Source organism: Castor canadensis, chromosome 9 (genome assembly GCF_047511655.1).
Source record: "Castor canadensis chromosome 9, mCasCan1.hap1v2, whole genome shotgun sequence".
Taxonomy (NCBI): domain Eukaryota; kingdom Metazoa; phylum Chordata; class Mammalia; order Rodentia; family Castoridae; genus Castor; species Castor canadensis.
Window position 1 is genome coordinate 73965918 of NC_133394.1, and position 16017 is coordinate 73981934.

General features: G+C 34.5%; 1 protein-coding gene across 5 annotated transcripts in view; it reads left to right on the forward strand.

The window, feature by feature from the left end:
- The window catches only part of Fstl5 (follistatin like 5), a 749493-nt gene that overhangs the window by 627707 nt on the left and 105769 nt on the right, over nucleotides 1–16017 (forward strand). For all 5 annotated transcript variants that reach the window (XM_074041710.1, XM_074041709.1, XM_074041711.1 and 2 more), the window contains one exon: nucleotides 282–400. In XM_074041710.1, coding sequence (XP_073897811.1) covers nucleotides 282–400 — 119 coding nt within the window. The remainder of the gene's footprint in view (nucleotides 1–281; nucleotides 401–16017) is intronic.

The following is a 16017-nucleotide window of genomic DNA, read 5'->3' on the forward strand; positions in this document are numbered from 1 at the left end:
TTTCAATGAGTTAGTAATTCCATTAGTTATTTTTAAAAATATGAAACATTTATTGAATTATATTAAAGAACTTACTGAATCACGGGTCAGGAAGAATAAAGGACAATATCTAGATAATATCACAAAGTAGCATATACAGTGAAGGTCCTGCATGGTTGTGTCATTAGCATTACTGACTTCACAAATTGTTCTTCTGCTAGGAATATGAGGGGCACTGAATTTTTGTTGTAAAGGTTTCTGATAATTCTATTTTGAACTTTTAATGTGTTTTTATTCCTAAGGTCTGGGAATTGGGAACATGTTCTATGTTTTTTATGAAGATGGAATCAAAGTGATACAACCCATAGAATGTGAATTTCAGAGACACATTAAGCCTAATGAAAAGCTCCTTGGATTTCAGGCAAGTATCTAGAAAATTGATTTGCAGTTTTTGTGCAATTTTGTTATGTAGAATTACATTTTGGAAGTAAAATAAAACATGTATATATATATGAAACTTATGTTGTAAGTAAAATATTAAATCTATGATATTGGCTGTTACTCCATGAAAGTTTAGTATCTGAGAAGGAAAATAAAATAAAATATCATATATTCCAAGTACTAATTTGCAATTAAAAATGAATTTGATACCACTGAAAATTCAGGAATGAACAAAACATGTCATAATTTCCCATTGAACTCCTTAATTTAATGTATCTTCTAGTTATATAGGCAATTATTACTAAAATGGAAGGAAACTGCATGTCAGCAATTTGTGGAAAATTGGGATGCATTGGATGCTTTATAATATTATATATTATAATATCATTTAGTTTTTCATGAATGGATGGGAAATTTAGATTTAGATTGAAAAATATCAATTCCTGTGTTTATTTACTTTTAGCTCCTCTTTACCATAAAGATTTTCATCCATAAAATATGAGTACCAAATTCAGAGTATCAAAAAAAAATCTCTGATATATATTCATTACATATATTCATTAGGGACACTATTTTATAATTATAATTAATTATTTTTATATAGACATGGTTACATGTGTCTCCAGATATATATGTGCTCAAAATATGTAAATACTGAAATTATTTATGTTACCTATTTGCAGACATACACTAAAAATGTAAAATGAGGCTTGTTATAAGGAAGATCTTATCAAAGAGTCTTGTCTTGCTTGGCCATGGTATATGACTAAAAAAAAAGAGATGTTAAATGTCATAGTTTAGGACTTTCATTTTCAACTCCTCATTCTATCGTACAAGAAGCCAGTGTTGCTGTCATGTGCTCATTTATGAAGACAACAATTTACATTTGAAAGACATGCCCTAGGATGAACAGAGGAAAAACATGAAGCAAGTAAGATAAGCTAGACCAGATGCCCCTAGACATTCTATGGGAAAAACCCATCTTCCATTATCTTGTTCAAATAATGATAAACTTTTAATTCAATAAGCCCATGATTACTTACAATAAATGAAAACATTTCTAATTTAAAAATTATTCCAGCACAGGCTAATTTGCAAAAAATACAATTATCACCATTTTTGTTGCTACAGTTTCAGTGCAAGTACAGAAACATTTTAAGTCTCTATATATTTTTAAAACCAAGTCTTATTTTGCTTTAAAATCTTACATTATTAATATTAAGTTCATTTCAACAAAGTACATTTGTATGTATATATTTGTATACTAAATTAGAGGGAGCTTTTTTCTCTCACATCCTTGTTGGAACAAGCTTTCTCTCACTCCTGGTTATTACTGAACCTAACTGGGGCTTAACTGGGGATGACTGGAGATGCAGAAAAGACACAGGATAGACAGACAGACAGAAAGTGGGATCAGGTATGTTGGGCACTCGAGTGAAGACACACAATACTTATTGCTTCTTATCTCTATTATTTTCTTAATTTTACCCTGCTTCTTTTCTCTATCTTTTTTTAAAGTCCTTACTTCTTTACACCTCTTTAAAACCTTGCTTCTAAAGTCTTCTTTAAAACCTCTTTCCTTAGAGTCACTCTGTCCCATGTTTTCTCTTAGGTTTTCTTTAGCTTAGCTTTTCTAAAGCCTATGTATAAAGGTCTCTTTAGCTTTCTTAAAGTCTTGGACCTCAGGATTGCTAGCAATTCCCCTTTTGCAATTCTTTTCCCTTCAACAATCCTTTCCCTTCAGCAATTCTTTTCTCTTCCAAAAGCCTCCCACACCAAAGAGACAAAATCTCAAAAGCCTTCCCCATCAAAAAGCCCAAAAGCAAAAGCCTCAAAGCAAAGGTCCCAAAGCAAAAGCCTGGTGTCCTCCTTCAGGAAGTCTTTTATACCCAGTGGTAAACAGGGTGGAGCAGCAGTTCTCAGGGAGGGGCATGACATTGTAACAGGAGAAACCTGCCATTCCTGCTTCTCTGAATGTAAACAACTTAGAAGCTGCTGTTCTGCATTTCCCTCTTCCATGGCCAGGGCTGTGCTGATCTCGGCCTACAGATAATCTTAGGAAAAACAGTTGAGCTGCATTTCACCTTATGAAGTCCTTATGGGCTTCTTATAATCCATTTCCACACTAAATAAATACACAAATAAAAGCACATATGATAGAGCAATCCATTTAATTTTACACCACATTCATATTTTTATAAAAACATTCCAAATGAATCCAGGTAAACAAGTAGGTACAGAAAATACAGCATGAAAATGATTATTTATATCATAACAAAATAATTCTATAGCAGAGTGTTTCTCTCTGAATCTACATAACCAGTATCAGTGTGGTTGACAGAGGTATCTTAGCCATGTGAATCCAATTGCACACGTAGAGACTCCAAATGTTGCTGGGTGGCACATGTACTCCAGGTTATGAGGAAATGGAGCAAGCCTTAAAGAACAAGCTTTCCACAACAGTTTTGAAGGCTCTGGATGGATTGATTAAACCACTAAGAATCTAAAATTAAGCAAAAACAAGCAAACTTTTGGAATGGTTATTTTGTGCCATGTCTGGGCAACATGAATGTGAACTTTACACATGAGAATATCTCTCTGTGGAGACTTAGAATATTTAATTACATGTCCTAAAACAAAAATAAAAACTGTCAAATTATGGACACTTGTTTCAGTTTATGCAGACATAGGAAGAATGGTGTTGAATGATTATCTGAGAGAATGAGAAAGAGCATGGAGGAAGAGATGATGAGAGAGATTGAGTTTTAAAAGCTGGCTAACACAATTGTGGGTGAGGTGTTAAGTTCAAAGTCAGTGGACCTGGCCAGCTGCATGAAATTTACATAAAGGTTGGTGCTATTTTGTGGGATCCAAAATCCACAGTCTAGTCAGCAGGCTGAGCACTGACACAGAAGTGGATCTTGGAGTCTTGAATCTTCAATTTATAGAGCAGGCTGGAAACATACTCAGGACTTCCATGCCAAAGTCTTGAGGTAGAATTCCTTTTGTTTTGAATTTTGCTATTAATACTTCAACTGATTGGAGAGGCTACCACACTCTAAAAAAGGCAAACTGTTTTATTGAAAGTCATGTGACTGTCAACATTAGTCCCCTCTACATGCATATTCACAACAGCTAGACATTTGTTTGGCCAAACAAATGCGTTGCTCGGCCCAGCCCAGTGGACATATAAAGTCAAACAGTGCATCCTCTATCCCTTGTAATCAAGGACGAGGTTTAATTCATGTTTGCATCCCCAACACACTCAGAATAGTGCTGTTCACATGACAAGTGATCAAGAAACATTGGTTAAATGAATTATTAAAAAATTTATTGCCTGGAGCCTTGGCTACTTGTTGTCTTAAACATTGTCTAACTTTAAAGGTGAACATATATAATACCTTCCACACTTTAATATGTCTCCTGACTTTAGAAATCCCTCAAAACAGTGTTCTTTTAGTTTTTGGAAAATGTTTCATAGAATTATTCATCACTGACTTGTTTGGGGATAAATATACCTTCAAGTGTTTATTAATTCAGGTTTACATGGCTGGAAGGTCCTCTGTGGATGCCATCTAAAAGACAGTTTGGGTTTCTGACATAGAAAAAAAAATTAGTCATCAGATTTAAGAAGATAAATCTCTTGAGTATGATTGGTGGAAATGATCTTTTGGAATTATTTTTTTTCAGACAACAGGACTAAACATGGGTGTTATATTTTTCAAACCCACTGTAAACATTTAGAGAGTAACAGTGCACTTCTAGGACAATATGTGGACAGTAAAGTTCTGATAAATACTGACATAAGTAAAATATCCTACCAAACATGTCAGAAGATGCTGTTTGCTTGCTCTGCATAAAAATTCAACTTTGGTGCAATGTCAGGTGACATTAAAGTTTCAGCTTTTGAAAATAATTTGCTGAGGGCTAAGATAGCGTGCTCTCTGTATTCTTTCATCTCTTTTTTTCTTTTTGTTTTGTGCCTATGAGGTAGGACTATGTTTATTCCAGCTATACTCAAGATTTCATCTCATCACATAGGGTATGAGCATGAAGCAAATATGATTGTATTTCCAACTTAAGGATTCACAACAAAAACTGGAAATGAATCTGGAAAAGGGACTACCAACTTTTTCACTTTTCTGGTTTTCAGTTGCTGTGTCATCCTTATCTATTGCCCTCATAGTCTTTGACAATTTTTAAGTCAGCCAACCATCACTGTTTACAGATTTATCATGTTATTGATCTCACTGATTTTCTTAATGATACCACTGTTATCCTTTCTTATTTTTCTTTTTTTCGTTTTTTTTGGTGGGCCTCACACTCATTAAGCAAGCACTCTATCGCTTGAGCCATGATCCCACCTATATTTGCTTTAGTTATTTTTTAGGTAGGGTCTCGTATTGTTCTCCATGTCAACCTCTGACCTCTGGTCATGATTCTACCTCTGTCTTCCACGTAGCTGGGATTACAGCTATGCCCTTCATGCTTGCCCCAAGGTACTATTTTAAGGGGTACTATAGCACTCTTTAAAGTGATTTTCTTTAAAAATCACCAATATCTTACCATGTATAGGTCTCATATAGGTCTGTACTCAGTTTTAACACTAACTTAAATAATTCTGAGCTTCTACAACGAAACTAATTCTCTTTGTTAAGGAAGTCTGATGTGATTCCCTAAAATGTTCTAGTTTTAAAAATTGTTTTTCCTTTGTAAATAAATAGTATTGCTACTCTATTAGATCAGAATTTGTACATAGGAATAGGTTATGCCTCATGTCCTGAATACTTAGGTATTCAGAACTTGACACCGAGAAAAGAAATGGGGGATCTTAGTCACCAGTCTCTTTCTCCGCTGGCCTCCCCCTTACCTCAGCAATGCAGCCCACAGGCATTTGTCACTCCTCTTTGTAGTACTTACAATTCCCTTTGCAGCATTTTATTCTATTTCTAATACAATTAATGTTTTTTTAAATTTAGTGCACACAAATACTTATGAAAATAGCCCTTCTATGGGTGATGCACGTTCTTTTCCCTATGAGATCAGGCAACCTTTTGAATTTAGCACCCTGTATGTTCTGAAAATGATTCCACTCTTGTTGTTTCCTTTGTGGGTCTCTATTCAAACATGGCTTAACTTACAGTTACAGAATGACAAAAATTTAAGCTTCTGTCCCTGTGTGGTTACATTGATTTTCTACAAAGAGCTTCCTAAAGAGAGTAATGTAAACTACTTGTAAAAATTCTTAAAAGATTATTCTGTAGATTTCAAAAGAAATCTACCAATTGTAAAATTGGTCTTTGAAGCCATAGATTTAAGCAGGTCTTCTAGTGTTTCATTAAAATTCATGCTGTTTTAGCCTTCTCACATTGTATTGCTGTTGGACTTCAGTACATCAGATGGACGTTAGCAGCATCTTCATTGGGACAGCTTGTAAAGGATGTAGCAGCAGCACTGGGATGCAGTGGTATGGTGAGGTGATCACTTCAGCTCAGTGACATCACTGAAAAGCGTATTGTGTCATCTTCAAGAGATAATGGATAAAACCAACCAAGTTCTTTAGATGAATGTGATTAGAATGATGTATATCTCAGATAACCCATGGCTAACATACTGAGCAATGAGAACTCACACACAAAGAAAAGTGCACTCTGCGCACTTGGAAAAGAAATAACCCTTATGCTATTTGACTTTTGCAAGACAATTCTTTTTTTTCTTGTTGTACTTGGTTGGGGTTCATTGTGGGTTTTACAAAAGTTCTTACAATATATAAATATATCATACACAAATTCACACATCCAAGGTTCTTCTTCCGCCTTCCACTAAAACCACCCCCACTCTCCTGTTCTCTGATTTTGTAGAAGAAAAAAGAAAATAAAATGAAAATTTTGCTTGTTTAAGATAGCAACAATAGAGTTTGCTTGTGATATTTCCATGTATATTTGTGTTATAACTCAAATTGGTCTATTTCATCTACTTTTCTTCATTCTACCTTAGTCCCTTTCTTATGGTGATTTCCAACCAGTTTAAAGTCTAATACTCCTTCTTGTAAAGAGAGTCTAACTTTTTGATTTCCTCCTTTATTTCTTCTATGACTCACTGATCATTGAGCAATGTGTTGTTCAGCTGCCAGTTGTTTGAGTATTTTCTGCTGCTTCTTTTGTTATTGAGTTCCAGTTTTATTATGTTATGGTGAGAAACTATGCAGTGGGTTATTTCAGCTTTCTTATATTTTTAGACTTGCTTTGTTCCTTAAAATATGGTCTATTTTGGAGAAAGCTCCATGGGCTGCGGAAAAGACTGTATATTGTGCTGTTATAGGATGGAATACTCTGTAGACATCTGTCAGGTCAATTAGATCTATGGTGTCATTCAATTCTAGACTTTGTTGAATTTTAGATCTATGATGTCATTCAATTCTAGACTTTCTTTGTTGATTTAAGTCTGGATGACATATCTATGGATGATTGAGGAGTAGCAAAGTCTTCCACAACCACTGTGTTTGGGTCTATTTGTGTTTTAAGTCCAATAGTGTATGTTCAATGGAACTGGGTGAATTGACACTGGGTACATATAAGTTAAAAATTGTTATTTCCTCCTAATGTATCAGACCTGTTATTAGTATGAAGAGTCCTTCTTTATTTCTTCTGACTAATTTAAGTTTGAAGTCCACTTTATCTGATATAAGTATTGCTACTCCTGTCTGTTTTGGGGAACCATCAACTTGGTAAATCTTCTTCCACCCTTTCACCCTAAGGCAGTATTTATTTCTGTATATAAGGTGAGTTTCTTTTAAAGAACAGATTGTCAGGTCTTCTGTTTTAACCCAGTTTGTCAATCAGTGTCTTTCGATGGGGGAGTTGAGTCTATTAACATTTAGTGTTAATATTGAGAGGTATGTGGTGATTGCTGCCATTTACTTGTTTCTTTGTTAAGGATTTGAGTGTGCAGCTTCTGTTGAGGTTTAATATTTCCCATCCTTCTATGGTTATGTTTGTCTTCATCTTCTGCCTATGATTCCTTTCAGAATCTTCTATAGTGACAGTTTGGAGGTCACATCTTATTTAACTTTTGTTTATCATGGAGAACTTTTGTTTATCATGGATAGTCTGCTAAGTAGACTATCCTAAGACTGAAATTTTTTTCTTTCAGTGCTCAAAATACCTCAGTCCATTCTTTTCTTGCTTTTTAAGGTTTCTGTTGAGAAATCTGCTGCAATTTTGATGGGTTTACTTTGATATACTATTTGATTTTTCTCTCTTACGACCTTCAATATTCTTTTCTTATTCTACTTGCTAGTTGTTTTAAGTATAATATGTCATAGTCATGTCTGCTTGGTGTACTGGAGACTTCATGTATCTGTGCATCTCTTTCTCAAGATTTGGGAAACTTTCAGCTAATATTTTATTAAGTATATTACATATATATTTGGCTTGCACCTTTTCTCCTTCTTCAATGCCCATGAAGATTTGTTTTTTGATAGAATCACAGATTTCTTGTGTATTCCTTTCACAGCTCCTGAGTTTTTGTCTAAGAATTCTTCTGTTTTTTTCTTTAATATCTGTTTTGTCTTTGAGTTCTGACCTTCTGTCTTGAAGTTGTTCTAGTCTGCTGGAGTGGCATTCAACTATGTTTTTTATTTGATTTAAAGAACTTTTTATTACCAGGATTTCTGTTTGGTTATTTTTTCTGAGAGTTTCCATATCTTTGTTTAACTCCTCTTTCCTATCTTTTGCTGCTTTCTTTCGTTTATAATTTCTCTCTTTTAAAAACTAATCTCCTTAGTTTCATTTTGGAGTTTGTTGAAGTCCTCTCTGAGTTCATTTAGTTGCTTCAGTGTCTTTTCAAACTTTATATCTGTCTTCTTTTGATATTCTTTCAGTTTCAAATGTTCTCTTTAAGCTCCTCTTTAAGTTCCTTTTAAAGCTCATTGAACATTCACATCATCATTCTACTGGGATCAGAAACTGGGAATTAATTTCCTTCAATTTCCACTAAATCCTCTATTGAATTATTGTTAGTGTTTCGAGGTGTTATAGAGATAACAATAGATTGTAGTACAAAAAAGGGGAAAAATGAAGAAAGTAAAAATGAAGGTAAGAGGTAATAGTAATAAAAATAAAACTATAAATAACAAAGAGGAAAAATCAGTTCACTGAAATTTCTGGAATTTTTCCTCTGACTTCAAATCTAGGTGCTGTTGCTTTTGACAGAGGATTTCTCAGTATCTCTGTCCCTTCTTAATGTTGGTATTCCAGGATATGTGGCAATGGATTTTGCCCCTCCTTATTGGACAGCTTTGAGGGAGTTGCCTCATAGTGTTTGAGCCCAGGCTTTCTTTGGTGTGATGGGCCATCTGGTGCAGACAGTTTCTCTGCAGTGGTTCCACCAAGAAGCTGGTTAGTGAGCAGTAACTGGTCCCTTCCTCTACAGGGCAAGCTGAAATTGAGGTTTCTTTTCACTCACTTTTTAGCTCACTACCATATTCTCCAATGTGGTCAAAAATATTGCTGATTTCATCAGGTGACAGCTGTGTTGCTCTATTGCCACTTAGGATCTACAAGCTCAGACTCTCCCCTAAAAGTCAAGACAGCTCACCATTGTGCCTTATTCCCACTCTAGTGAGTTTAGCTCAGCATTTTGCCCCTCTTCTGCTCTGGAAAGTTGGCTCAGTGTTTTGCCTCAGCTCTGCCAGGCAGAGGTGAGTTGTGCTCTCTGTTTATGATAACCAGTTTTGTTGGTGGGGGTTGCAATCTACCTACCCACTGTGCTCAAGGGTGGAAGATCTGTTGCACTCACCTGGCCAGGTTGCAGATACACTCTGGTGGAATTGGATTAGGTTTTGTGGGATGCAGGTAGGCTATGTCTGCATAGTAGGGGTCCAGGACATCTTAGAATCTAGGCCAATTTGATCTGTAATCCTCTGCTATTTCCAAACAAGAAAGAGGAAGCAAGAAGAGAGATTAAATAAAAGCGGGGTGGGAGATCAGCTTTCCCCTGGGCAGACTAGCATTTGTGCCTTTCCCAGCTCACACCAGGACTTTCCTCATTTTTATATAAAGATCAAGGATCTTTATGTGTACCCTATGTGTTGGTGGTCATTTAGTTCTCTAAAAAATCAGAATTACCTGATTCTAACTACCATAACTCTGAAGTATTTTGCTGATATCCTGGAACTCAGGGCTTCTGCATCCCTCAGCTATCTACCATCTTGGACTCTCCAAGACAATTCTTAAGAGTAATTTGAAGAGTTTAACTGAGCAAAAATTGTTGATACATATATCACTTATACATTAAAAACTTACAATTTTACCTGAGAATTACAAAGTAATGTAAATCTATCTTATTATATATAACTTAAAGTAGAGTCTTCTGCAAAATGTATTTTATTCACAAAAGTATTGATTTGTTTTTACAAATTAGTGCATTTATATGGTAAAATAAAATAATATAAATGACCTCATAAAACAGAGTTTATGATAAAAATTAGTGGCTCCTTCCCTCTGGACCTTGCCTCCACTGCTACTTCATCCAAACTATTCAATCACTTTACTGTGCACAGGAGTGTTTTTTTAAATTATCAATGTTGATATTTTTCTGTTTGTGAAACTCGTGAAAGCTAGCATATTTGCTTGGGTAATTTTTAATATTTCTTTTTAAAATGTGCTGAAAGTTATGTAATTCAATATTTTTGTTGATTACATTTATAATTTTAACAATTAATTAAAGCTATAGTCCTTATTTTTCTCAAAATTTCTTAAAACTTTAGTTTAATATAATTTCCTGATCATTTGCTTGATTTCTTATTGTTTACTTCTTACATTTCAACAATCATTCTCAACATTTCAATTTAATAGGGGAGGCATTTACTTAATTGCTTTTAAATTCTTGTCTGTATTTCAGATAGCTCTCCAATATCAATTTGTGTCATTTAGAAGGTGGCAGTGAGGAAATGCATAACTGACCTAATTACCAATCTCCATTTAATATTATTAATGTTTTATTTGGTAAGCATTAAAAAATAACTGCTTAGCATTTAAAATTGCATTTATGTTTCTGCATATGCTTCAGAAATACTTTATATGATGTTTTCTACATGAAAATTAAAATAAAACACATAAGAATAATAACAATGCAAAAAATAACTACCCATTAGATTTCATTGTTTTCTGTTTAACTCATTTATTCTAAAAGTTTTGTTGAAGCAGTAGTGGAGAAGATATTATGGATAATTTGAAATTTATTGGCAAAGTCAATAGGTCCTCTAGGAGGTCTATGAAAAACACAGTTGCACCATGATCACCACTGTGCATTTCTTCCTGAATTTTAGAAGACAAAAGAATTATGGTAGCTACTTGTTTTTATATATAAATGCATAATCAGCAAATCAAGTCCCATCAGAATCTAATAATGTAGAACATAAAATTTATTTTTATTTTAGCATACACGTTACATATTGAATAACTCATAATAGCAATAAGCAGTAATTTTAGAATCTGTCAGTTTGTATTAAAACCCAAATGATTCATTTCAATTTTTTGACTGATGTGTAAAACATAAATATTGTACATATTTGTGGGGTTCCATGTGATGTAGTAATGCATATATGCACAGTTGAATGTTTAAATGACAGTAAGCAAATCTGTCTGCTTAAACTTCTAACTTCTTTGTGGTGAAAGCTTTCAAACTCCATCAGTGTCTGTTCACCTACCTTCCCCCTTTGCTTCCTCTTCTCTTCAGCCTATTGTACCCATCCTTCTGCTCTCAAGTTCTATGACATCAACATCTATATTCAACATATGAGTGAGAACTTCTCATTCTGTGCCTGGCTAACTTCAATTTATTGACCTCCAGTTCCAACCATTTCATCATAAATTACAGAATTTTATTCTTTCTAGGGGTGAATAATATTCCATTGTACATAAGTGCCACATTTTAACATATATTAATTGTACAAAATAATGGGTTTCATTATGTTTCCATACATGTATACAATGTTCTTCAGCTATATTCACCTGCCATTACATTCTTGTTCCCCTCTCTTTCCTGCTACCCCGACCCCCAAATAGTTTAACTTCTACTATTATGTCTTTTTTTTTATATCTAGATTCTGCATGTGCAAGAGAATGTATCACATTTGTCTTTCTGAGTCTGTCTTATTTCACTTAACATGATGATAGCCAGTTCCATTTGTTTTCTTTCAGATGACATAAGTTCATTCTTCTTTGTGGCCAAATAATACTCCATTGTGTATATAGACCACATTTTCTTTATCCTTTCATCGGTTAGTAGACACCTGGGCTGATTCTGTAACTTTCCTATTCTGAATAGTGCCACGGTAAACATGGGTTTGAAGGTATCTCTATTAGATGATGACTTGGTATCTTTGGATATACATCCAGGAGTGTTATTGCAGGATCATATGGTAGTTTTATTTTTCAATTTTTGAGGATTTTCCATACTGGCTGCACTAATTTACAATCCCACCAACAGTGAATAAATGTTCTGTTTTTTCCGCATCCTGCACAGCATTTATTTTCTTGATGGTTGCCATTGTGACTGGGGTGAGGTGGAATCACAATGTAGTTTTCACTTGCATCTCCTTGATGGCTAAAAATGTTGACCATTTTTTCATTTATTCATTGGACTGTTGGTCATTTGTACTTCTTCTGAATGGGAAGAACTACATGTGCATATCTAGAAAGAAAATCTATCCAGAGTCTACCTCCTTTGTCGAGCCAGAAGGACCCGAGCACCCGCTATCTGATCTTGCGCTTACTTATACAATGCCTGGAGCTTTGCTATGTTTTGTAGGCATTTGAAATTTAACACTCTATTACTTTTTAAATCAACTGTTCATATCTAATTCAAAATTTTCATACACCGGTATAATTTTTGCATTTAAGCAGAGTCAAAAAATCTCATAATTTGGACTTCTTTCCTTTTGTAAAAATGATAGAATTCCAGTTTAATCTTCTTAATTTCCAGGTGAGGACATGAGAAAGGTCAAGTGGTGAGTATAACACTGCAGTAGCAGAGGGGAAAAGCTCTCCTTTCTCTGTGTGTACAGCAACCATGTTGAACTCAAAGTAATTCAAGAACACTTTTATAAATGTAGCAATATTCTCTCCAAACCATTAGAGAAAACTGAGAATAAAGTTGGAGTCAAAACTATACAGACTAATTCAGTTTTCATGAAATGTACTCCATAGAGAAATATGAAAATAATAGGTGACATTTATTGATCACTTGAACTTTACAAACATGACTTCATTTAATCCTTACAATAGCTATATGTGATAGGTAATGCTATTATATCTATTTTTCAAAAGAGGTAAACAAAGCTTATGAGGAGTATTTATATAGCTAAAGTCAGTGTACATACAACTTGATGTACATCTAGGTCTCATGGACTTCTCCTTTTTAACTTTCCTAATACTCTGTCTATAAAGATAAACCATGCCCAGCTTGAAACAGCACAGTGGCATCAGCTCTGTTCATTGTGCACTGAAAGACATAAACACATTGTTGTGTTAAAGAAAGGATAAGAATTTCTATAATATATAATATAGATATATCAATACCTTGAATCAAAATCATGTTGTAAGAGAGTCTGATACAGCCCAAATTGAGGTAAAAAATAGCCTTTCAGTTGCCTTGCATACACACTGACTAACCTGAGAAGAACTATGCATGCCATTGTGCAAATGGAATGGCAAGTGATAAACTGACCATAACTCATTTAGGAAAAAACTGCATTGTTTGCGTTATAAGCAGTGATCTCAATCAAAATTGATGAAAGTACTTTAAACTTAGTGCCTTTTTTTTCTGAAAAATGTATAAATTATCTTGAGAACCTCACTGGTAGAGAACTTGTCTAGCATGCATGAAATCCTGGGTTTTGCCTCCAGTATTGAAAAAAAGGAAGATAAGGAGATAAGGAAGATATCCTTTGCTTTAAAATTGTTTAATCATTATTGTAAGTACAAGTTTTTTAACCTTGCAAAGGAAGATTAAAAGACACAGTATATATAGTCTATTTAAAATTGTTCAGCCTGGGTTATATACACATATGTTAAAACATATAGATATATATTTCTGCAAAACTATAAGAACTATTTTGGGAACATAGCATTACACATTCTGGTCTGTTACAAAAGAATTCTTGTTTTATTTGCCTTGATTCAAGACAAGCTGAATAATTCCTCCTTGAGAACAATTATTTACACTCTATTACATTTTATAAGGGATACATTATTTTTCAAGAATTATCCCATTATTCTCTTTGAAGTTTGGCAAGGATTTATTTTGTTAAAATAAGATAGAATAAGGAGAAATAAGGAGGAAGAAACATTTCCTGCTTCCCACTCAGGAGATGGGAGTGAAAGACTCAAAATAGTGTTCTTTCTGGGGTATTTATCTGAAGGATTTCATGTTGAGTTTTCCAGACATCTGGTAATGTCACCTAGTCAACCCTAGTCATTTTGCTAAGTTTCCAAGCAGAGACAGTGGGTTTAGATAGTGTCAATTACCCAAAGCATGCCTAGGATGTATCTTTTTATTTAAAACATAGGGATAAGTCAACCAGATTGTTGTTGTTATTGTTGTTATAACAGTGCTGGGGATTGAACCCACATGCTAGGCAAGCACTCGTTCACTTGAGACCAGCATCTACTCCTTTTGATTTTTGTTTTTGTTTATGTTTGATGGATAGTAACTCCTACATTCAAGTAGCTGGAATTACTGGTGTGTGCCACCATGCCTGGCTCCATTATTCATTTTTTATTTACATCTGTAGACTTAGAATGTGAAAGCTTTCATTAAATACACACTTACATGTATAATATATATAAGTGAAAGAAAAATTAAAAGAATGTAAAAGGAGAACTAGCAAATAGTTTCATCAGTGTTTCTTAAACTCTCTGTGGGAAGGAATCACTGTAGTTTGTGCTCAGTCTATCTTTTTTTTTTAACTAGTAAGTAGTTTTTACCACATGCAATGTTCCAGACAATTTGACAGCACACAAAGATCTCTAAACCCCATTCAAGGAGATAGGTCCTCTTATCACATCCATGGGTGTTGCACAATGTCAAATTTCTATAAAAGTTGTAAATGATTGTTTTCAATTTCTATGTTGTTTTCAGCTTGAAATGTCATGTGTGCCAACTGACGACAGTCCACAGATTCCATTTTGGTTAGTGCCAGAGTTGAGTTTCTGAGTGACTGTGGGTGATAAGGTAGAGTGTGTATGGAATCATTGCAGAGTGTATATCATTTGTTAACTCCCATTTTCCAGCTGTAATAAGTGAGATGTAAGCATGTGTTCACTGAGAAAGTGTTGTACTTTCACTAATATGTTCAGAACATGTAGGAATGTAGGAATGTGAGTGATAATATATGCCCAACAATATGGCACAAAATGTAAATTCTGTGAAAGCTCAGACAAGGAGAGAGGCAGTGAGACCCACTGTAGTTAGGGATGCATTATGCAGATGTGGAAAATATGGTTGCCAACTGCAGAATGAAAAGAACTTAATTAATAAAATGGGTGATGTGTTTTCAATAGCTGTAGAAATCATTTTTAATAAAATATTAAGGAAAGGATTGTAGCTAGAGGACAAGACATTTGTTGAAGAATGAGATTAAGTTATACACTTTGAGTATACTTTAAAAAATTAATTGTCAATTATTGTTACTTTTTTGGTTTTGAAGGAAACTGTGAAAAGAGAAAGGGTTGTGCTGGGTACCTTTTCTTTTTCTCAGGAGGCAGCTTTTTTGCAGTCTTTGTGACATTAAGGAACCAGGAGCAGAGTTGATGCCAACAAATAGCTAAATTGGCAGCTATGAGAAAACTATCACAATCCAAGCACAATCACAGCAGCAGAGGGAATTGTTTGCAGGCTCCATACTCTAATTGGTAGAGAAGCACGGAAGTGAAACCATGAGTAATTACATGCATCAGCTTATGCCTACTAAGCAATGCCCATGACAACAAGAGCCCATCTGTAGGAATTCCACACAATTTCCACCTAAACGGTTGGAATATTCCTAATCATCAAAACATGAAACCCTCTCTCTCCCTTGTGTCTCAACATACTTTTCCGTCTAGCACCTTCTTCCTGCAAGAGTCTGTGTAGCTCTCTGGGAAAATCCACAGTGCTGCCAAATACAGTGCCCCAGTTGAGTGTTTGGGCTTCACTGTACCAATGCCAGTGTGTGTTCATTTACAGCTGTGTAAAGGCACAAAACATCCATAATCAGAATTACGGAAAGAATCAGATGTTTTCTCTCTTTATATCTGAGAGAACCTTGGCCTGTTCATGCCTGATTACTCTCACTGCCTTAGTTCTCCTAAGTATGCCACTTCTCACTTATTTAAATATGTATTTTAAATTTTTTCCTAAAAGACAGTATTTTACATATCAACTATTTTTATGTCCTGCATATGGACTTAGAAATGGTTTTTATTATAGACATATTTTTTAATCCAATCTATTATTTTATAGAACTGTTTGTTTTTCTAAGCTTCCATAATTTAAAGCAAACCTTATGTCTGCCTTTATCTGTCTGTCTGTGTCCATGGGTGCAAGTATTAC